The following is a 23,306-nucleotide window of genomic DNA, read 5'->3' as shown; positions in this document are numbered from 1 at the left end:
CAGACCACATTTTATGGAAACATACAGCAAGACTTGACTTAAGAGCCGGAGTAGGCATCTTATTTATTTCCCTCTAGGCCTCAAAGTGTGTTCCAGTGTGAAACATCACTAACTCACAGCTGTATGTATTTATAGCCTATGGAAATGATTCTGTATGGACATCATGTAAACTCTTTTAAAGCAGAGAGCGTGAAGCTGGAAGTCAAGATGATTTAGGATCTGTCGGGCAATTAGGCTAAAAGCTTCCTGATCAGCCATCAGCACTTTTCTTTTCTTCAGCAGGTCATCTGCAGAGCGAGTAGAGATCAATGATGAATGAATGAATCCTTTCTTCTCACAAGAAATTATTCGCCTGAATTATTCATCTTTGGGTGTAAATGTTTTCATTCATCAGAGTAAACTAAAAATGTTTGATATTTATCCATAAAACTATGCTCAAGATGCACTTTTCGTGCATGCTAGTAATGCTTAATAAATTTCTGATAATAAGGTTAATAAATAAATAAAAATAAAAATAAAAATAAAAATAAAAATAAAAATAAAAATAAAAATAAAAATAAAAATAAAAATAAATAAATAAATAAATAAATAAATAAATATAATTAATTGACTAATGAATTAATTAATAACAACATCAACAATTAATTAATTAATTAATTAATTAATTATTGGGGGGTGCCCAAAGATCAGAATAAAACAAAAAAAAAACATTCTGTGTAAATGCCATTATTTTGATATGCAAATATTACTTTTTATGCTTCATTTTAATGGTTAGATTTTATTGTGATTTAAATAATAATAAAAGCATTTTTAGGGCATGAGAACTGGCCTAAAAACATCAAATTTAAAGACATAAAAAATCCTCTAATTATTAGAGCCAAAAAATTGAAATTTGAAATTAGTTTTTGTGATATGCAAATTTGCATTTATTTAAAAAAAATAAATCAAATTAACAAAATATGCAAATTAGCCTACATTTAGTCGTCAGCTGAACTAATCTGCATAATATAATACATTTAAATGATTTTTCTTTTTTTTAATAAAAATATTGCATTTCAGCGATTAGCTTTTATTGTGATATGGTGAGTAAAAAATATTTTGCATATCATGAAACACAGAACAAAAGAGTCTCCCGAAGAACTTTATATATATTTTATTTTGTGATATGCAAATTGGCGCCTACCTAATAATCGGTGAACTAATTAGCATATTATAATGAGTTCGTGCGTTTTTAGAACGTAATTTTTAAAGCAAAATTGTTTATTTTTATTCGTATAATTTTCTGATATGAACAAAAACTGTTCTTTAAGCCTTTAATGTGTTTAAAACAAACATCCAACAAAACAAAAAAAAATTGCTTATGTGTACATTTGTGACGGGAGCGCGCCTCGGGGGGCGCGTCCTCGACGCACGTGACGTCACCGCTGCCAGCACAGCAGGAAGTAGGGTTAAAATTTCTCTACACAAATTAGCAGAGAGAGAGAAGAGAGAGAGAGAAGAGCTAAGAATAGTTTGGATCTTTTTTTTATTTATTTTACGTTATATATCTATTTTTTCAAACCGAGACTAAAGGAAGAGGAGAGTCCTGACTTTATTTATTCGTCACGCTGCCGAAGAAGGTCTGATTCTGAAAGGTATGAAATGAATGCAGCCCTGATTTACAGTGGATTAGATTAGATTAGCATGCAGGTAGCTAAGGAAGAGAGACCCAGAAAGAGAGAGAGAGAGAGAGGGAGCTAGATGTGTGCATGTGTGTTGTGTTATAATTGTGTAATGTTATCTCAATCTCGGCTTTATGGAGTAGTATCCGGGAGGGATGAGGGTGGGGGGGAGTGGATGGGGGGGGTCTCGATGGTGTGCGATATAATCATATGATTCATGATACCGTGATGAGTGACGTCACAGAGGGCCCTTTCTGTCGGTATTTGTTTATAAAATGAAAAATGAAGCAATAAGATCTAGACTGGAAGATTATGACAGAGGTCTGCACACCCTGCTGAAAAATCCTGCTTGGCTACTAAAACACAGGCCAAGCTAGTCAACCTGTGCTAGTATAGCCTGAACTAGTCGAGCGGGTAGCCTCACAGCTCCAGGTTTGAACCCTGACCTCGGCTTAGTGTCCGTCAGGTTTCTACTCATCTTCTCCACGTGTCTATCTGGGGTCTTCGGTTTCCTTGAACAAACATGGCTTGTGTGGTGGATTGGCCATATCTGTCTTCATGGTGTCCTGCAGTGGATTGACCTCCCGTCCAGGGTGTATTCACGAATGACACCATGATTCTTGCTTCGAATTCACCTTGACCCCTGATCAGGATTAAAAAGTTTTCTGGAAGTGAGATATCTCAGATTGCTCGGTTTATTCATGTAACTCAAGTACTCACCAGCTGATGGACATCTTCAACCGTTTTTGACTGGCTTGACCTGTGTTTTGGAAAACTAAACTGGATTTTTTTGGATGCAAGCAGGATGTCTCGTCTTAGCTACAGTATAAGTAGCGATCTTCAGGGGCATCGTAAATATCAGCTTCGGTGTCCAGTTTATACCAAATCCAACAGACCGATAAACAAACATCAGATGAATCCACTGATGAAGGTTTGTAAAGGTAACACCGGTGGTTGATTGGAATGCCGGCTGAAAGCTGATTGGCTAAAGTTTAATCAGTTATTCAGAAACTCAACTGCAGTTGGAATCACCTGTTATTAACATCCAGCTCAAATCTGTTTAATCTGCAGTGTTTGATAAGAGGCTTCTTCCCTTAGTTCCAGTGAAAGGAACTCTTAATGCTTCAGCTTAATACCAAGACATTTTGGACAGTTTCATGCTTTGTGGGAACAGTTTGGGGATGACCCCTTCCTTTTCCAACATGACTGCACACCAGTGACCAAAGCAAGGTCCATAAAGACATGGATGAGTGAGTTTGGTGTGGAGGAACTTGACTGTCCTAAGTCCTGACCTCAACCCCACAGAACACCTTTGGGATGAATTAGAGCGGAGACTGTGAGTCAGACCTTCTCATCCAACATCAGCGCCTGACCTCACAAATGCGCTTCTAGAGGAATGGTCAAAAATTCCCATAAACACACTCCTAACTTCCCAGTCCCAGTTTTGGCCTAAAATTGCTCATCCATGTCTTCATGGACCTTGCTTATGTGCACTGGTGCACAGTCATGTTGGAACAGGACAGAACTAAACTTCATAATTTATATCTAGATTTATTTTTAATAATTTTTTTAATAATATCCTGAGGTTCAGAGTATTTCGACTTTTGGTGCTTGGACCCCTAACGTTGTATGTCGTGATTAAGCTGAAAAACTAAACTAGGTCTTTCTTTTTTCTTTTTTTTTTAAATAGAAACCATGACCGTTGTCTTTGTTTCTGGTTCGTGAAGATGATCCTGGTTGATGTTTGTTCTCTGTCCTTTACACAGCCACTCCTTCCCACTGAATTGTGGTTTGCTTTCTGGTGTAACCACTTTTCTCTCTCTCTCTCTCTCTCTCTTACTCACTCTCTCTCTCTCTCTCTCTCTCCTTTCCTGTAACCTGGGCCTTGTGGCTTTAGTGCAGCGTAGGTGAGGTCAGGTGATTCATTATTGTCCTTTGCACATGGTTTATATATTATGGAAATAATAATATATATTAAGTCCAAAATATATCTGAATATAATAAATGATCTTCTCGGCTGTATCGTGGAAGATGTTGATTGATTTTCTGTGAATGCGGTGAAGCTGCAACTTGCAGGTTTATGTCGATGCGGTGGCTCTGATAGCTTATCGTTTCTATGGTAACGGCTCCTTCACAGGGACGGATGTTATGGTTGGTTTTTGGTCAGAGGAACATCTGTAAGTTTTCTGACATCCTCAAGACTGAAGAGAATTGAGGTTTCTTGACAAACTGAGCAGTTTTGTGTGTGTGTGAGAGAGAGAGAGAGAGAGAGAGAGAGAGAGGGAGAGGGAGAGAGAGAGAGGGTGAGAGAAAGAGAGAGAGAATGTGTATGTTAGTGTAGGAATGTAAATGAGTGTGTGTGTGTTATGTATGTGTATGAAGTGTGTGTGTGTGTGTGTGTGTGTGTGTGGAGCGGTGCAGAGATTGAGAGAGAGAGAGTGTGTGCATTTGTAGAGCAGGAGCAGAAATCAAGAGAAAGAGAGTGTGTGTGTATGGAGCAGGGCCATAGATGTAGTGTGTGTGTGTATGTATGGAACAGGGCCATAGATGTAGTGTGTGTGTGTATGGAACAGGGCCATAGATGTAGTGTGTGTGTGTGTGTGTATGGAGCAGGGCCATAGATGTAGTGTGTGTGTGTATGTATGGAACAGGGCCATAGATGTAGTGTGTGTGTGTATGTATGGAACAGGGCTATAGATGTAGTGTGTGTGTGTATGTATGGAACAGGGCCATAGATGTAGTGTGTGTGTGTATGTATGGAACAGGGCTATAGATGTAGTGTGTGTGTGTATGTATGGAACAGGGCCATAGATGTAGTGTGTGTGTGTATGGAACAGGCGTTCCAGTGTGTGTAATGTGTTCCCATTACAGCATCTGGTAAACAGCTGGATTCTGCCAATCAGTAACTGTTCTTTACCTTAAATCCCAGCAACTGAGAGCGAAAGTTTGTACCCCCTCTGTGTGTGTGTGTATTATAACACACTGACAAAGAGAATTATATTGAGTAACCTTGTTTAGATTTTCTCAGATATCTGTATAGAAAACCTATGATATTTATGCTAAGTGAATAAGTTTAAATAAATATTTCACATTCAGCATCACACATCTCATAGTAATGACTAAAGTGGAGCTGTGTGTGTGTGTGTGTGTGTGTGTGTGTATGTGTGATTACAGATGGATCCCACGCTGGCTGAAATGGGGAATCACCTCTCTGACGCCATGAAGATTCTGGAGAGTGGTCAGCTGTAAGACTGCCCCTTATTTTTTGGAAGAATTGAATAGTTTTTTACGGTGAAATGCAAAAGACAATAACAGATCCGAAAACACAATAACAAAATAAATAAAAAAACAAATCCGAAAACTAACTAAATGAATAAATAAAAATAACAAATCCAAAAACAGTATAACAAAATAAATAAAAAAACAAATCCGAAAACAAAATTAAATAAATAAAAGTAACAAATCCGAAAACAAAATAACAAAATAAATTACAAAAAATAAGAATTCAGAAAATAAAATAACAAATCCGAAAATAAAATAACAAATCTGAAAATAAATAACAGAATAAAATAAATAAATAACAAAAATAACAAATCCGAAAATAAAATAACAAAATATATTTTAAAAAATAACAAATTTGAAAACAAAATGGCAAATCCAAAAATAAGATAACAAATCTGAAAATAAAAATAAAATAACAAGTCCAAAAATAAATCAGAAAACAAAATAACAAATCCAAAAATAAAAATAAATCAGAAAACAAAATAACAAATCCCAAAACAAAATAAAACAAAATAAATGAACAAATCCAAAAATAAAATAACAAATCCGGAAATAAAAAAAAAAAAATTAACAAATACGAAAATAAAATACGAAAAAAATAAAATAATAATATATGTAAATAATTTAACAGAACAAAAAACAAAATAAATCAGAAAACAACAATTCAGATAAAGCATAAAAGGTAGGTCTAGTTTGTGAATAGTTTCCTGGTTATCCTGAGTGACAGATGTCTCATCCATTCAGAGGTTAGAATTACGTTCGTAAACTAATTACGAACTTTTCCGCTTTGTGTTTCCAGATTTGTTATTCTGTTTAGTGCTTCTCGGCAATCGTAGTTCTTTCATAATATAATTAAAGCATCATATAACTAAACTTACAGCAGCTACGACATCAGCGGCAGGTTTAGGAACATGTGAGTAAAGTTTATTTTTGTTATTGTTTGTGTCTCTCAGAGAGACGTGTCAGGACTCAGAGAGACGGCAGCTCAGCTGGAGAGACATCCCAGGACCTCTACAGGGAGAGTAAGTGTTCCTGAGCTGTGAAAGTTTCATCCTCGGTTACTCGCGTCTCTTAATGTCGATGACGTTCCGGTCTGTTCTCTGAGGAATTAATGGCTGTGGGTTGTTGGTCTCGGGTCAGTGGGTTTGTCCTCTGTGCTCTGTCTGATTTCTCTGTGTGTGTGTTTGATGTTTTAGCGGTCAGAACTTCGTGACGATTCTGCAGCTCGTTCAGAACTTGATGCATGATGACGAGGACAAACAGGGACACCGGTAAGATTCTCGTTCATTCAGCACTGACTGGAAAGATGAATGCAGAGACAAACACACACACTCACACACACACACACCCTCTTTCTCTGTCCCTGCTCCATCCACAAATATACACACACAAACACACTCCATCTCTTTCTCTGTCAAAACCACACTCACATACACTCTCTCCATCTCTGTACCTGCCAAATCCACACAAACGAAAACACACACACATCATCTCTGTCCCTGCCACATCCACACACACACACCATCTGTCCCTGGTCCACACACACACATCCACACATCCTCTACATCTGTGCCTGTTACACACACACGCACACACACGCGCCATCTTTGTCTTTGCTTCATACACACACACATACACACACACACACTCTCCATCTCTATCCCTGCCATATCCACACACATGCTCACACATACTTTGTCTCTGTCCCTGCTCCATCCACAAATACACATACACACACACAAACACACACACACCCTCTATCTTTGTCCCTGCTCCACACACGCACGAATGCACACACACACACACACCACCTCTATCTGTGTCCCTGCCCTATCTGCACACACCTCTCTATCTCCACTATAAGGAAAAACACACAGCACAGGAGCCGAAGCGATGATAAGGCAATTAATGATAAACATTTCACTGTTTGTTTTGGCTTATAAACTCTGTGTCTGTGTGTGTATGTGTGCGTGTGTGTGCGCTTCCTCAGCAGGATGCAGTGTGTTGGAGAGCAGGGTCACATGGCTTTACTGGGTCACAGCCTGGCTGCTTACATCTCCATCCTGGATAAAGAACGTGTGAGAAAACTGACCACACGCATCCTCTCAGACACCACGCTCTGGCTCTGCAGACTTTTCCGGTATGCTTCATCATCATCATCATCCTTTGGTTTATTTTTGTGTAGCTATAAACTGAAGTAATGTCATGAGGCACATTTTTGTTAGCATTTAATCACTCATATATATTTTTTAAAATTAAAAATAATAATTATTAAATCATAATTTATTATCAGTATTATTATTTTTATGAAAATAAAAATCATCATTTGATAACAATTTAGTCATTTAATTAGTTTAATTTATTTATTATTTTAGTCATTCTACATTAAATTATTATTATTATATTTATTATTATTATATTTTAGACTAATTATTTTTTGTGTATTTTTATTTATGACTTTCAGCCTATGTCAATAAAATAAATGTAATGCTGTAATGTGGAAAAACTCTGTGTGTGTGATGTCGCAGGTACGAGAACGGCTCGGCGTATTACCACGAGGACGAGCGAGACGGGCTGCTGAAGGTGTGTCGGCTGGTCATTCACACTCGCTACGATGAGTACGCTACGGACGGCTTCGGTGTGTTCAGCGTCAGAGCGCCGGTTATTTACCTGAGTGCAGCGTGCAGGTCAGGGCTGGGAGAGCACCTGTGCAGCCAGGTAACACACTGCAAACATCAAGAGCCTGAAGGCAAACACGACAAGAACAACAAACACAAAGCTATTACTAACACTAATACTGCTAATAATACTGTTATTACTACAACTAATAATAATAATAATAATAATAATAGTAATAAAACTGATCCAACTATTGCTTCTTTCTACTATATAATTAAAACACTGATCCTGATACAACAGCAGCTACTATTAACACACCGACTATTATCACTATAAGTGCTATTACTAGTGCTCTTACCCCTACTGCTATGGGGCAGTAGTGGCTCAAGCGGTCAATGCTTTGAGTTGTTGATCAGAGGATCAGGGTTTAAGCCCTAGCACTGCCAATCTAGGCCCTAAACCCCCTTAACGCTCCAGGGGGCACTGTGTCATGGCTGACCCTACGCTCTGACCCTAACCTTTAAAGTTGGCATGTACAAAGAAAGAATTTCACTGTGCTGTAATGTAGACTATATTGGCAAAAGTTTTGGGACACCCCTCCAAATCATTGAATTCAGGTGTTGTTTTTACTACCACTAATACAATACTGCTGTTACTACTTCTACAATTACTACAACTAATACTGCTATTACTACTTCTACAACAATTACTACAACTAATACTACCACTAATACTGTTATTACTATTACTATTATTACCGATGATTCCAACTACAGCTACTGTTACTGCTACTATTACTACTGCTGATTATTTTTATTCCTAAAACTACTTCTATTACTGCTGCCAGTGTAACTACTACAACTGCTAGTACTATTGTTAGTACAGCAACTACTAATACTAGTACTAATACTAATACTTTTACTGTTAAATGGAAATGCCTTTATATTATATATTTAATTTAATTTATTTTTTAATGTTTACAGTTGGGTCTGCCTCTGTCCAGCATCTGCACCGTGCCGTGCAACACCATGTTCGGCTCTCAGCACCAAATGGTCAGAATCTGGCTTTTCTTCAACGTGGATTATCTCCTGCTTGAAATTTTGTTATATTTGCATTTTTACATGTCTTGTTCTCACAGGATGTGGCCTTGCTGGACAAGCTTATCAAAGAGGACATCGAGGCTGGGAAACTTCCTCTGCTTCTGGTAGCTAACGCTGGTGAGTTGTGTTTGAGCTTGAAGTTTGTGAATAACTATCATCTGTTTAGTCTAAAAGGGTGATATCTTGCTAGTTGTTAAGCAGATACAGGTTTAGGTCTCAGATACAGATTTAGTTCTCTGGTGGTTAAATAGGTGGAGTTGAATAGGATTCAGAATGTTATATGACCCATTCCTGGCTGTGTGCATTAAACTCCGCCCCCTAATACCTACAGTAGTACAACTAGAGTTAGCATTAGCGCAAATTTTCGCTATATAGAAACGATCTGGTTGTGATTGTTTACTCATTTCAGCTTGAAGTTGTGTAGGTGGAGTGGAAGGGCGTTTGAGTATCTCTAATATGACAAGAAGCTTATGTGAACATAAACAAGCTTTCTGGACTGTAAAGGAGGTTTTCTCAGCCACTTAATTCTCTTGTGCCTAAATGATTCAAGATCATGCTCTTAAACCAATATTTTGAGATATTTCTTATATCAGCATTTGTCACTGTAGAACTCATACTAGCAACTATATTAAATCTTAAATTCATTACCTAGCTACACTATATTGACAAAAGTTTTGGGACGTCTGTCTTTACATGCACATGAATGTAATATGGAGTTGTCCCGCCCTTTACAGCTATAACAGCTTCAACTCTTCTGGGAAGGCTTTCCACAAGGTTTAGGAGTGTGTTTATGGGAATTTTTGACCATTCCTCTAGAAGAAACGCATTTGTGAGGTCAGGCACTGATGTTGGATGAGAAGGTCTGGCTCACAGTCTCCGCTCTAATTCATCCCAAAGGTGTTGAGGTCCGGACTCAGTCCCGTGCAGGCCAGTCAAGTTCCTCCATTATGGACCTTGCTTTGTGCACTGGTGTGAAGTCATGTTGGAACAGGAAGGGGTCATCCCCAAACTGTTCCCACAAAGTTGGGAGCATGAAATTGTCCAAAATGGTATGAAGCTGAAGCATTAAGAGTTCCTTTCACTGGAACTAAGGGGCCGAACCAAACCCCTGAATTCAATGAATTGGAGGGATGTCCCAAAACTTTTGACAGGCCTTATAGTGTAGCTTGATCATACAGTATCAGTTTAAATAACAAAGCTGTCATTAAATGCCCTAAAATAAGTTTAATGACAGAAGAATTGCTTCATTTCATGCTACGATTTTGATATGCGGAAAAACCCATTCTTAAAAATAAATAAATAAATAAAGGAAAAATATCTTCTCTGCTGCCTTTCCTTATCAGCTTGAGGAATGTGAAACACCTCAGCATTTTTGCTAATGACCTACAAGAGTTGCAGAGACGCAGCCTGGTCCTTTACACTCTCTCTTTATTCACTAAATGATCAAGTTGTGAAAATAAGCCTGCTTTCTGTTAGCCACAGGCTTAAATAAATCATCACTGCTGCTGTTACAGGAAATTAAGGCCTCATCTGACTAAAAACTGATGTGAGAATTCAGCAGGTCTCTGGTGTAAAGTTATCTGTACAGATGTAGACTAACATTACCCATATAACAGGATTTTTCAGAAAATCTGTATAAATATTAGTTTTAATGTTTATTATTTGTGGTGGTGTTTTTCAGGAACTCCCGGTGCGGGTCATACGGACAAACTGAGTCGTCTGAAGGAGCTGTGTGTTCAGTACAGTGTGTGGCTCCATGTGGAAGGGTGTGTATCAGGGTGTCGGTGTTGTTTCTGCTCTATTTTTACATCGACGAGTCGTTTATTTCTCACAGAAACATGCTCAAGTACTAACAGTTTCACATTGACTTTCATTATTTACTTTTCCGTCACTTTTAGTGTCAATCTGGCAACCCTGGTGCTTGGTAACACCTCCTCTGCAGTCACGGTACGCTGAGTGATGGTTTCTTTCAATTTTTTTCAAGCTACAGTTGGTATTGTTATGAAGTCATTATGATTGTGTCTGTGTATCTGGCTGTGTGTGTGTGTGTGTTTGTGCATGTTCATGTTCTTGTGTGTTTGTGTGTGTTCTTGTGTGTTTGTAACTGTGGGTGTGTGTGTTTGTGCCTGTGTATGTAACTGTATGTATGTGTGTGTGTGTGTGTGTGTGTGTGTGTGTTCAGGCAGCCACTAAGAGTGACAGTATGACGTTGACCCCAGGCCCGTGGCTCGGGCTTCCTGCTGTTCCGGCTGCGACTCTGTACAGACACGAGGATCCTGCACTGGTGAGCATGCTCCTGTTTAGTCTGATGTGGGCGGGGCTAATCACGAATAAACTTTAAATTTCATCCAATCACAAGGCTCTGATTATAAGGATATATGGACATTTTTTGTAAGTTAATCCTGACACGAAAGATTGAAAGCTGTCTAGTTATAAACTAGTCTTCTCTCTCTTTCCTTCTCTCTCTCTCTCCCCCTTTCCTTCTCTCTCTCTTTTTCCTTCTCTTTTCTTCTCTCTCCCTTTCCTTCTCTCTCTCTCTTTTCTTCTCTTTCCTTCCCTCTCACTCTGTCTCCCTCCTTCTCTTTCTCTCTCTCTCTCCCCCACTTTCCTTCTCTCTCTCTCCCTCCCTCCCTCCCTCAGTCTCTAGCAGCAGGTCTCACTTCCAGCCATCCAGTGGAGAAACTTCGGGCTCTTCCTCTCTGGCTTTCGTTGCAATATCTCGGACACGATGGGATTGTAGAGAAGATACAACACGCCTTGCAGCTGGTGAGTGCGTACACACACACACACACACTTTATCTATAGCAGGTGCAGTTCCAGAAACAGACCTGTAACACTTGACTTCAGTTTTATGCAAATTAGTGAAGGCATAAACCTTTAATGATTGGCTGATCAGCTGACACCAAAAAATAGATGAAATCTGTTTCAGCCCTGTTTTCTTCCTCAGTGCCGGAGCCAGGAGGCACATTTCCTGAGTGTTCATTAAAGGCTCGAGTCTCTGTTTAAACGAGGAGTGTTTCCAGATGAAGAGAAAGACATTTTATGTATTTAAAACAATTTTGTCTTGTGTTTCTGCAGAGTCAGCAGCTCCTGGCACGGCTGAAGTCTTTGGCCTCCATAAAGACATCGGTAAGTGAAAGCACTTTTATAGCATTTTGGCGTTTTGGCAAAGCCTCTGTGAGATTTACAGCGACACACACGTTAAAATTTACCCACAGATTCCCAAATTGACACGATGAGAACGTGAAAATACAGTTTATTAAATTACCGACTGTTAAATTATCTATAAAAGTAAACTATCGACGAGATTATTGGCTACTCGCAACATCAGATTGACTTGAGATCAAATTTTTATTGTCCTCATTACGTTTTGACAGTAAAACATTAAACCAAGAGACTGTGTGTGTGTGTGAGTAAGCGTATCAAAGTCGACGTTTAAAGGAATATCCTTAAAAAGCGTAAAAGACTTGATTCAAACGGAGCCCTTTCTTCATCAGGATGTCCTTGACAGTGAGATCTCTCTCCTGGAGGCTTTGAGTATGGTAAAGAGCTATGTGTGTGTGTGTGTGTGTGTGTGTGTGTAGGGGTGCGATGGTACATTTTTGTTTTGATATTAAATTTGCGAAAGTGTTATATAAGGGGGGAGAAAAAAAACACACTTAGGGATGTGCAGTTCTGGGAAAATAATCAACAATCGATCAGTGCTGAAGCGGATTATGAATCCCATCACTACCCAATCAGTTGTATTTATTAAAGAAAGAGACATTTTTGTCCATTTATAGATACATTTCACGCTTCAGAGTTAACCGTATGGCAAATATGCATTCACGTGTGTTATGAATTTTAGGTAAATAAGTGCAGCTAGTTAACTAAAGTTATTGGTTTGTTTAATGCTATATGGAACCATCACACCCCTTAATACAGAGTGTGTGTGGAGTGTATGAACTGTGTGTGTGTGTCAGAGCTCTTCTGTAGTGTGTGTTAGTGAGAATCGGGTGCCTTGGTTCCAGGGGGCTGTGTCTCATTCGCGGGTGCCGCCTCTCTCCGCGGCCTCACTGAGGGACGTGCTGGGCTCTCTCATACTCTCTATTGTAGGTGGGATTCACCCTCGTTCCCTTCGTTCCCTCGCTCCCTCCGCTCGCTGTGTTTTTTCTCCCCTCCACCGCTCACTCCCTCACCATGTCCACCGCTGCTTACGGCATGTGCACAAAACATCCTGGAATTTCAATTTAATCGACAAAAACAAACCCCACAGTTCACCTCATGGGGCTCAGATGACCGGCAGGTCATCAGCGCTGGACCCCGTGTTCGAAGGTTTAGGCAGCTTCAGCATGTGGAAGTCATGTATGATGTTCTAGTGTCCAAACCTTCCTGTTTACTTCTGTGGGAAAAGCGTTGAAGTGAATTTAGTTTAGTTTCTGAATTTGACACCAAGGTTGAATGTTTTAAGTGGTTTTGTAATTTATTTTGTTTAATGAATAGATTTAAATTCTAAACTCTATTTAGTTTATGCTTTAGTAATCCTCAAAGGCCGGATTTATCACCGACTTATTCAGTGACTTACTCACTTACTAACTCATTCACACTGTAATTCACTGACTCATACGCGCGCACACACACACGTCTCGATCACTGACTCGCACTGTAATTCAGTGACACACACACACACGTCTCGATCACTCATTCACACTGTAATTCACTCATGCGCACACACACACACACACACACACATTTTATCTCAATCATTCACTCACACTGTAATTCACTGACTCATACACGCACACACACACATTTTATCTCAATCATTCACTCACACTGTAATTCACGGACTCACGCACTTAATGAATTATTCATTGACTCACTGATTCAATTACTTACTCAATGATTCACTGATGCTCTCATTGATTTACTCACTCGCTCACTGATTCAGTGACTCGCTCACTGATTCAGTGACTCGCTCACTGATTCCCTGACTCACTCACTGATTAACAGACTCGCTCACTGATTCACTAACTTACTGATTCACTGACTCACCCACTGATTCACTAACTCACTCACTGATTCACTGACTGGCTCACTGATTCAGATGTCACTCTCTCTCACACTCACTGACTCTAATTCACTCACTCTTACTATCAATCACTCACTCTAACTCGCAGACAAACACACACACACACACTCACTGATGTTTTACCAACTGAGATTCTCCACAAGGTAGCAGTAAACATCAGCAGTGTTCACCCAGGTCTGAAGAAAAGTCTAGTTCTCCAGGGCCGTAGTTTACATTCAGTGGGAAAATTCTCATACAGCGATATTCCAGAATAATGCAGGAGTGCGTGTGTTGGGAATATGGAGGCAGTGACTTCGGTTCCAGCATCACATAGACATTCTAACAGCGATGTGATGTGATGTGCTGTGATGCATGACTTCAGGTCAAAGGTCATGCAGTCCCGTTTCACCTCAGTTTAACAACTAACCTAAATCTCATGACATCACATCCAAGTGGCTGAGACTCCAAACCTACACCTGAGTGTGTGTTCACAAACGGGTCACATGGTGCTACTTAGTGCATGACATCAAGGCCTCCGGCTGTGTCTCATTCTCATATTTAAGTGTCACAAAGATACGTTAGATGCCCTCTCTCTCTTTCTCTCTCTCTCTCTCTCCCTCTCTATCTCTCTCTCTCTATCTTTCTGTCCCTGATTTCTTCTTTTTTGCCCTTCTTGTTCCGTATCTCTGTCCCTGTTTCTGTCTACTTTCCTGTTTGCACTTTCTTTTTCTTTCTCCTGTATCTGTCTTTCTCTCTCTCTCTCTCTCTCTCTCTCTCTCTCTCTCCCTCGCTCTCTTGTTTGCAGGTCGAGGATGAACTCAGTTCTCCAGTGGTCGTGTTCAGGTTCTCTCAAGATACAAGTTCAGGTGATTTGTTTTTCTCCTTTATTGACATGGATTCAGGCACTAGTCAGAATTATTGGCACCCTTGGTAAGTACTGTGTACAAATATTTTTCTCATATTTTCAGAAAGACATTTTTTAGCCATAACGTTTATCAAGGGTGCCAATAATTTTGGAACAATCCGTACATAAAGACCCTGGGACAAATAAATGTCTGCATGATTGATAGAAGGTGTTTTTTCCTCTTAAAATATGCTATTAAATACCCAATAAGAGCCAGATTTGTTGCCCAAAAATCCGCCGAATACTGAAACTCGGAATGTTCATAGCTATATAAAATCTATACACTGATTTAACAATCCAACCTCACAGTTATTCTTTTAGAATTTAGTATAATTTACTGTAAATAACATTTAGAGGTTTAAAAAAGGCATCATCTTATTACTGGTTCTTTTCAGTGAGTCAGATTATTTGACTCATGAATCAGAGTCGACTCTTTTGGCTCCTGAATGAATCATTGCTCTTTTTTTTGTTGTTTTTTTTTTTTTTTTTCTAAACTAGACGTTTTTATGAGCGATGATTTGTTCTTTTTCGCCTAACTATGGCTAACAAGATTGTGTTTAACAGTGTAAGTGATAGAAAAACCGGTTGTGATTAACTGTCAAGGAATCGACTCTTTGTTGTTGTTTTAATGATAGTAAAACAATTTTGAACACTGATTCATGATCCAGATTCTCTGAGCTTCTGGTCATCTTGTTCATGTTCAGCGAGTGGACACGACGTTTAAAGCAGGTGTGATTTCTGAGCCGTGTGTGTTTACGTGTTCACAGCGTCGAGCGGCGGGTCAGCGGAGGGATACAGTGGAGGAGACCGAGACGTACAGGACGCTCTGAACAGATGGGTGAGATCAGATCACCTTCAAATATACAAGTGGAACCTCAGCATAGGAATTATTTGGTTTTGGAGGTCGAGTTCTTAAGGTGAAAATGTGTATTGAAACAAATTTTCCCATAAGAAATAATGTAAATGCAGATAATCCGTTCCAGCCGCCCAAAAATGTGACCAATCTGAAGTGTATGTAAACTGTATGGCTGCTTATAAAGAACTGACCCAAGCCAAGCATTCCATGTCAAGGCTCCTCACAGGAAGTCGTGCCACCAAGCTTGGGCTAGAAATAGAACAGACCACCCACGCCACCAATCTGTCAACAAAAAAACACATGAAAAATCACCTAGCTTTTGAACGAAGGCAACGTTGGTATCGTGGGTTGAGTCTTTCCAAACAGCTTTCACTGAATGAAAAATAAATTAGCAACATCCATCGGCTTTCCACTGACGCTAACATGTTTTGAACGGCTCACGGATGTACGCTCGACTTAGCCGGTGTCCAGTTCGATTCGTATTCTGAAAATGCTTCAAATGCCGATGCAAAATTTTAATTCTTAAGCCGAAAATTTGTAAGGGAGGACATTCGTATGCCGAGGTTCCACTGTACACTTTCATAGATTTACTGATTTCTTTAGCTATTAGGATCAGGATAGAGTTCGGAAATAACAACAATAATATCAGTTCTATCAGTGAATATTTAAAAAAAAAAAAAAAAAAAAAGAACAGTTAATAAGCATTTCTGTTTTCTATTATTTATTTTTAATGATATCTTTATCACCAGCTGGGTGAGCAGTTAGCGCTGCTGGTCCCTGAGAGCGGCGTCGATGTGGTGGAGCTGGAGGATGAAGGCGTGTGTGTGCGCTTTAACCCTCTCATGACGGCTGCAGGTGAGAGAGCACACACACACACACACACACATGAAATGTAAACTACAGGAGGAGAATATCAACAAAAATCTATTCTATGAGCATTTCTCTGAGTAAGGTTTATTATTAACGAATGACTCCTTAGTACTTTTTTATCCGTTTATAGTTACATTAGGTTGTAGATTGTCCATGTTGGATGTATAACCTCAGCTTTTTATGTTTGTGAGAATCCTGAAGATGTGGAAACTATTAAAGGTACAGGTTTATCTCCGGCTGTTAAAGAGCACCGACACTGGAGACTCCTTCCATACGTGATAAATAAACATCACAGAAAACTTACACGCTTTTTAAAATCTGTTCATGTGAGTCCAGTTCTCTTGAGTGAGCTGTTGCTATGGAAACGATGAAGTGTTGATGGAGTTATGGATTCAGCAACTTGAAGACACAACTGCTATCTGTGTGTGTGTGTAGCTTTAGGAACACAGCAGGCAGATGTAGCGGCTTTGGCGGACAAGTTATCCGAGCTGATCCCTGTGCTGAGCTCCACGCTGCGTTTGAGGCACGATTTCCGAGAGGAAGTCCTCCAGTACGCAGCACTGACGTACATCGAGGACTTGAGCTGGGCAGGACTCGGAGCCGTGAGGTCAGAGAGCATGCTGATAACGTTATAGGTCATGTTCGGTCATTCACTGGGATGGAAACCTTTTATAAAGAAAACTCTGTAACATTCAATATTATTCAAATGGCAGCTATATTTATATTAATTAAATAAATTTTTTGAGGAAAATTGTCACAATATTTCAAGAAGATTTCAGACTATGATTAATATTAGAATTTTAAGACGTGTTTATATAGAAATAAGGACCAACTGATACGTCAGGAGAAAAAGCACTGTTGAAGGAAAAGCACTGAAGTAAAACTTTATTATTGAAATATTGCGATTAATCGTGTAATATTATGATTTTATTCTTGTTATATCATTATTATGACTTTTTTCCTCAAATAACAAATGTCATAATATTTAATTCATAAATAAATTCCATGAGATTTCTTCTAAAATATTAACACTTTTATTTCTGAAAATATTAGTTCGATATTTTTTAACATATAGTGGAACCTCGGCATACGAATGTCCACCTTTGTGAATTTTCCCCTTAAGGATTACAATTTTGCAAGAAATTTGCACCAGCATACGAACGAACTGAGAACCGAACGCTGGCTAAGTTGCGCATACATCTGGGAGCTGTTCAAAACTTGTTAGCGTCAGTGGAAGCCAAGCGAAGCTAACCGAAGCTAGATTACAAATTTTACAGCTTTTTTCAGTCAGTGAAAGCTGTTTGGAAAGTGTAACCCACGACACCAACGTTGCCTTCAGCATGGTTTCAAAAGCTAGGTGATTTTTTGGGTGTTGTTTTGTTGACAGATAGGTGGCGTGGGCGGCCTGTTCTATTTTTAGCCCAAGCTTGGTGGCATGACTTCCTGTGAGGAGCCTTGACATGGAATGCTTGGCTTGGGTCAGTTCTTTGTAAGCAGCCGTACAGATTGGGAATATTGCTCATATTTTTGGGCGGCTGGAACGGATCATCTGCGTTTACATTATTTCTGATGGGAAAATTTGTTTCGCAGTGCAGACTTTCACCTTAAGAACTCGCCTCCAGAACCAATTAACTTCCTACGCCGAGGTTCCACTGTGTTTATTTATCTGACACTAATGTAGACAATGCAGTGCGTCTAACACATGGAACAACGTGTGTGTCTGCAGGTACGAGCCGAAGAGGACGGACGTGGATGAAGTGAAGAGACAAGTGGAAGTGCAGAAGGTCAATGCTGAGCTGCTGAAGAAACTGAAGGAACTGGACACGGAGCTGGAGTTCTCTATAGGTCATTTAATCATCATCATAATAATAATAATAATAATACAGCTTATTCAGTTTTATTCTCACACCAGAGTTTATTCATTCTATAGCACTAGTACCACAGTGCAGCTGTGTTCTTCACTCTGATTGGTCAGTAGGCAGCGATTCATTTTCTGTAACTGAATCTAACGAACACAGAGACTCGTGTGGCGGATGATCTAAATAATCGGAATAATCTATTCTAACGTAACTGTTAGTACAGTAAAGTCTTCTTTAGACCTTTATCGTTTGTCCAGACTTTTTTTTTTGCTAGTTGTTTTTGTTTTGTTAGTTTTTTTTTTGAGTGAGAGTAAAGAGGACGCTGGTGAGGGAGGGAGTGTTTATAGCTGCAATAACGCAAGTGACAACAGGAACTAACTCACATTAAATACTACTTCTTATTAATTTCAAAGTTTTGTTTGTTTCTGTTTATTTTTATATGTTGTTCATTTCTAATGGGATCAGTATGACATCACCTACATTTTCAACTGAAATTCAATTAAGGAATAATGAAATTATTCATTTTCTTCTAGATTTTCTTTTAATTTTAGTAGATTTTTTGAGTACATTTGTACAGTTTTAGTCTCTGGGTCTCTTAGGATCTGTGTGTGTGTGTGTGTGTGTGTGTGCTTGTATCTGTATCTCTAGGTCTCCGGAGCATTGTGTGTGTTTGTATCCGTGTCTCTGGATCTCTGTGTGTGTGTGTGTTTGTGTTTGTGTTTGTTTGTATCCGTGTCTCTGGATGTGTGTGTGTGTTTATATCTGTGTCTCTGGGTCTCTCAGGATTGGTGTGTTTGTTTATTGGTGTGTGTGTGTGTTTGTTTATTGGCGCGCGTGTGTGTGTTTGTATCCATGTCTCTTGGTCTCTGGATCAAGTGTGTGTGTGTGTGTGTGTTGTATGAACACTAACACTCCCTTGTCTTGTGTTCAGGGCCTGAATTCAGTGAAGAGAAGGACTGTGTGTTTGTTGGGATGGGGTCAGAAGACCTGGACATCTCTGTGTTGGTAGAAACCATCGTGTCTACAGGGAGAGAGATCGAGGAGAGCGGGAAGGTATCACACTCACTTGCAGCATTAAAACAAAAAAGAAAATTGGTTAATTAATCAGAATCAGAAAGAGCTTTGTTGTCAAGTAATTACTTATTTATTTATTTCATTATTATTTATTTAAATATAAAATTAAATCTATTTGAGTAAATCTTTGTTACATTTATTATGGATTGCATGTGTTGATTTTTTTCCATTACTTTTCCACTTATTATTATTGTTGTTGTTGTTGTTGTTTGTTTATTTGTTGCTTTGTTGAATTTTTTGTTGTCTGTAGTTGTTAGAGAACATGACGGAGGTGGTGCGGAAGGGAATCCTGGAGGCCGAGCAGCAGCTTCTAAAAGCTACTGAGGAGAAACTCTTGGAGGAGGTGTGGGGGGGGGTGTGGGGGGGTGTGTGGGTGGGTGGTTGGGTGGGTGTGTGTGTGTGTGTGTGTTTTTGACTGATTATTCATTACTTGTTGTTGTGACTTGTTATTCCTCTTCTCTCCTGCAGGGGGTGCTCCGGCAGATTCCTCTCGTCAGCTCTGTGCTCAACTGGTTCTCTCCGATTCAGGGCTCGGTGAAAGGCAGGACGTTCGACCTAGCAGCAGGTGAGCTACACTAATCAGTATTAATCAGTGTCCAGAGTTAATGAAAGACTAGTGTAATTTATAATCTGGGGAATTGTTTTTACTTATTCAATTTAACATTATTTAGAACATTATATTATTGACAGGTTAAGAAATTACAGCTGCTGCACTCTGTATGGATTTAAAAACTAGGCATCTGTGTTGCTCATGAACTGTTCACAGAAAAGCCACTGTCCTGTGCATGAACTGTTCACAAGTAAGCTATAAGCACTATAAGCTATATGCTTACAAATAAGCACGAACTGTTCACAGACAAGCTACTGTCCTGTTAGTGAACTGTTCACAAGGAAGCTACTGTGCTGTTCTTGAACTGTTCACATGCAAGCTACTGTTCTGTTCATGAACTGTTCACAAGCAAGCTACTGCTGTGTTCATGAACTGTTCACAAGCGTGCTACTGTGCTGTTCTTAAACTGTTTACAAGTAATCTACTGTCCTGTACACAAACTGTTCACAAGCAAGCTACTGTCATGTCCATTGCCTGTGTGTGTGTGTGTGTGTGTGTGTGTGTATTTTTTCATGTCTCTGGGTCTCTGAATCTGTGTTTGTTTGTATCCATGTCGTAAGGTGTGTGTGTGTGTGTGTGTGTTTTTGACTGTTTGATTGTTACTGTGCATCTCTGTGTGTTTGTATATTTGCGTCTCTGCTTGTGCCTGTGTGTGATTGTGCTTTTATGTGTCTCTGCTGTTCTTAAACTGTTCACAAGTAATCTACTGTCCTGTGCATGAACTGTTCAGAAGCAAGCTGCTGTGCTGTTCCTGAACTGTTCACCAAAAGAAGGTGCTTCACTCTTAAAGAAGCAGAAGCTGCTGTGCTCTACACGTTGAAGAACTGTTAAGAAAACAGGCGCTTGTGAGCTTTCCGTGAACATGTGCTGCGATGTTAATGAACTGTTCACAAAAGAAAGTCATCAGTCTTTGAGAGGCACTTATTTCTTTTCTCCCTCTTTTTCCCCCTGCAGGTTCCCTGGACAGCACTGAGCCTGTTTACTCCATGAAGACTCAGACAAATAAAGAAGCTTTACCTGAATCGCCAAAATCTCCAGCCAAACAGCTTACAGGTTCATTTTCCACAATAACTCCATAACTGTGTTTATTCTAGACAAGCGTCACTCATTACAGACCCATTTATTATCCCATCTAGACTTAAGCGCATGACAATGTGAAATGTTTCACTGACAGGACAAAAGCTGTTCCGGCGCTCCACGGTCGGTTCAGAGTCCTGCAGCGAGACCAGCTCGGTCTGCCACCTCGACGAGTCTCTCAAAGAGGCAGAAGTTCCTCAGTCACTCTCGGGCAAGTCTGAGACACCTCTGGAGCACGTCCAGGAAGCAGTACCGTCGGATCAGCGCGTTCCCGAGGGCCAGGTGCAGTCGGACTCGCTCAGATAAAACCGTCAAACCCGTCAGAGATGCCAAAGCGGCTGTACACTGTGAAGTGCGCAACCTCGATGCCTTGACCAAGTCAGACTAGGGCTGCGTTCCAATACTGTTAACAACACTCGCTCGTCCACTTCCCCTGTTCCTCTAATCTGAGGACGTGTCTTAAGACTTTTTTCTTTATTGTCTGAAATGAAGTAAAGGCGTTAAGGAGCACAAGTTACCCAGAAGGCATTACCGTAGGAGGTCTGACACGGTTTCCTTTCAAAATGGAGGATGAAGCGTAAACAGGAGCAATAAAAATACACAATGGCGTTACCGTGCCCATTACATTCGTACGACCGGGGGAAGACGACGAGCGTGTGTTAGAACAGTATTGGAACACAGGACAGGAAGTGAAGCTTTGTTCTAGAAGTGTGACCAATAGAACAACTGGAATATTTCATCAGTGCGCATCGTCTCTCTCTCTCACACACCTCCTTTACTCACTGCTCTGTTAAGAACCGTCCGTTTTCTGTGATTCAGTGAATATTAGCCGTTCTGATTATGTGCACTGCCACGCAGCGTCATATTTCTCTCTTCTTTTTTTTTTTTATTCGTTCCAGATTTCGTTTACATTATAAATATATTACGTTTCTATCACTGTAGATGGTGGGGTTGAGTTGTTTGGTTTCAGCTACATGCTAAGGAGCAGTTCAGCCAAAAGTGACATGTACTGAATGTCCTTTGGATCAACACACAGTTAATTCATGAAAACGTGTCATTTATAACGCTGTGGTATAAGAGGAATAAAACACTTTAGGGTACAAAGGACATTTTGTACATTTAATTTTTCTCTGAACTGCTGCTTTAAAGACTTGTGTGGTGTTTCTTTGCCAAAAAATGAGGGGAAATTTATTATTTTTTATTTTTATTTTTTTTGTAGCCTGAGGCTCATGATTCCTAAAAGTAGAATTGAATATAATGCTACTAATAATCAGCTTTATTGCACTTTTTTTTGTACAGATAATTTAATCTGAATAATCCTTATTTATTCTACTGATCGATAAATCATGATAAATCTTCGGACTCCAAATCAGAATCCTTAACGTCCGATCCTTTGCCAGGTTCGAGGATCTACTGTCGTTCTTTTGCACTCACTGACACGGAAGAACTTTGTTGGATTTTTATTTTCCTCTAAATGGGAAATTTAACAAGTGTGTGTGTGTGTTAATGTTTACTGTGAAGCGGCCCGACGGTTTGTGATCATGGTTGTGTACACTAGTCATTTGTTTTTCTGTGCCATCACCGCAAAAAGCCACTGATGAAGTCGTTCCCTTCTGTCGGCTCATATAACCTCTAAGTCTTCTTAACGCTCACTAAGAGCATCTAAATATCATATGAAGTATGAACACATGGATTTTCACCAATAAAATATCACCAATAGATCAAAGATCAGCTCTAGATGATGATGATGATCAAACCTGTCAATTTTTCACCTACATCACATTTACACATGTATTGGTTAACGACTAATGTAAATTAGTATAGTGGTTTCTTGAAGGCTAATGTAAATTAAGACTGGATGATCTTTCAAAGCAGCTACACTGTCTTAATTTGGTGCAATAAATATCCTGGTAGTTGTTGTTTTCTTCTTTCTTTCTTGGTTTCTTTCTTGTGGCAGAACAAACAGTGATAGAAGCAGATGAAATTAGTTTTTATAATCACATAAGCTTTTCCAAAAGTCTGTAAATTATAATAAAAACGATGATGCCAAGCAAAACGTGTCAACTCATTATTTTCTGTCTTTGGTATTTGCTTTAAACTGAGTACATCTAAGTTTTATTCCACTTTAAGAAGTTTCCCCCCCCACTGTATATTATTTGACTTAGCATTCAATGCTAAGTTCTAACTAGTTGCTAATTGTAACTCGATGCCAAGTTTGTAATTAGTATTTTAAAATTGAGTCGAAAATTCATCTTTTATCAATATATCTGAGGGAAATGTTTATATCCCTGACATGTCTGTCTCGTTTTTATGTTCATTGTGCTTTCACGTGGTCCTTATAAAT

General features: G+C 39.4%; 1 protein-coding gene across 5 annotated transcripts; it reads left to right on the top strand.

Annotated features, from left to right (window-relative positions):
- Positions 1 to 1,422: 1,422 nt before the first annotated feature.
- Positions 1,423 to 23,018, top strand: pdxdc1 (pyridoxal-dependent decarboxylase domain containing 1). 5 transcript variants are annotated; one of them, XM_058414065.1, is made up of 24 exons: positions 1,423 to 1,634; positions 4,836 to 4,906; positions 5,897 to 5,965; positions 6,140 to 6,214; positions 6,934 to 7,083; positions 7,472 to 7,661; positions 8,546 to 8,614; positions 8,701 to 8,779; positions 10,344 to 10,428; positions 10,561 to 10,609; positions 10,845 to 10,946; positions 11,303 to 11,428; positions 11,741 to 11,791; positions 12,160 to 12,204; positions 14,518 to 14,578; positions 15,384 to 15,454; positions 16,222 to 16,327; positions 16,778 to 16,949; positions 18,069 to 18,187; positions 19,133 to 19,254; positions 19,526 to 19,618; positions 19,744 to 19,840; positions 20,840 to 20,938; positions 21,060 to 23,018. In XM_058414065.1, the coding sequence occupies exons 2-24, from the start codon at positions 4,836 to 4,838 to the stop codon at positions 21,266 to 21,268; spliced, it is 2,310 nt and encodes a 769-aa protein (XP_058270048.1). In that variant the 5' UTR covers positions 1,423 to 1,634; the 3' UTR covers positions 21,269 to 23,018. The 5 variants fall into 5 exon arrangements, with proteins under 5 accessions (XP_058270048.1, XP_058270023.1, XP_058270013.1 ...); XM_058414040.1 differs by lacking the exon at positions 1,423 to 1,634 and adding an exon at positions 2,463 to 2,592 and having other exon boundaries at positions 6,937 to 7,083; XM_058414030.1 differs by lacking the exon at positions 1,423 to 1,634 and adding an exon at positions 2,467 to 2,592.
- Positions 23,019 to 23,306: the final 288 nt, after the last annotated feature.

This window comes from Hemibagrus wyckioides, linkage group LG02 (assembly GCF_019097595.1).
Source record: "Hemibagrus wyckioides isolate EC202008001 linkage group LG02, SWU_Hwy_1.0, whole genome shotgun sequence".
Lineage (NCBI taxonomy): Eukaryota > Metazoa > Chordata > Actinopteri > Siluriformes > Bagridae > Hemibagrus > Hemibagrus wyckioides.
Note: the sequence above shows the minus strand (reverse complement) of the source record. Positions and strands in the feature narration are given on the sequence as shown.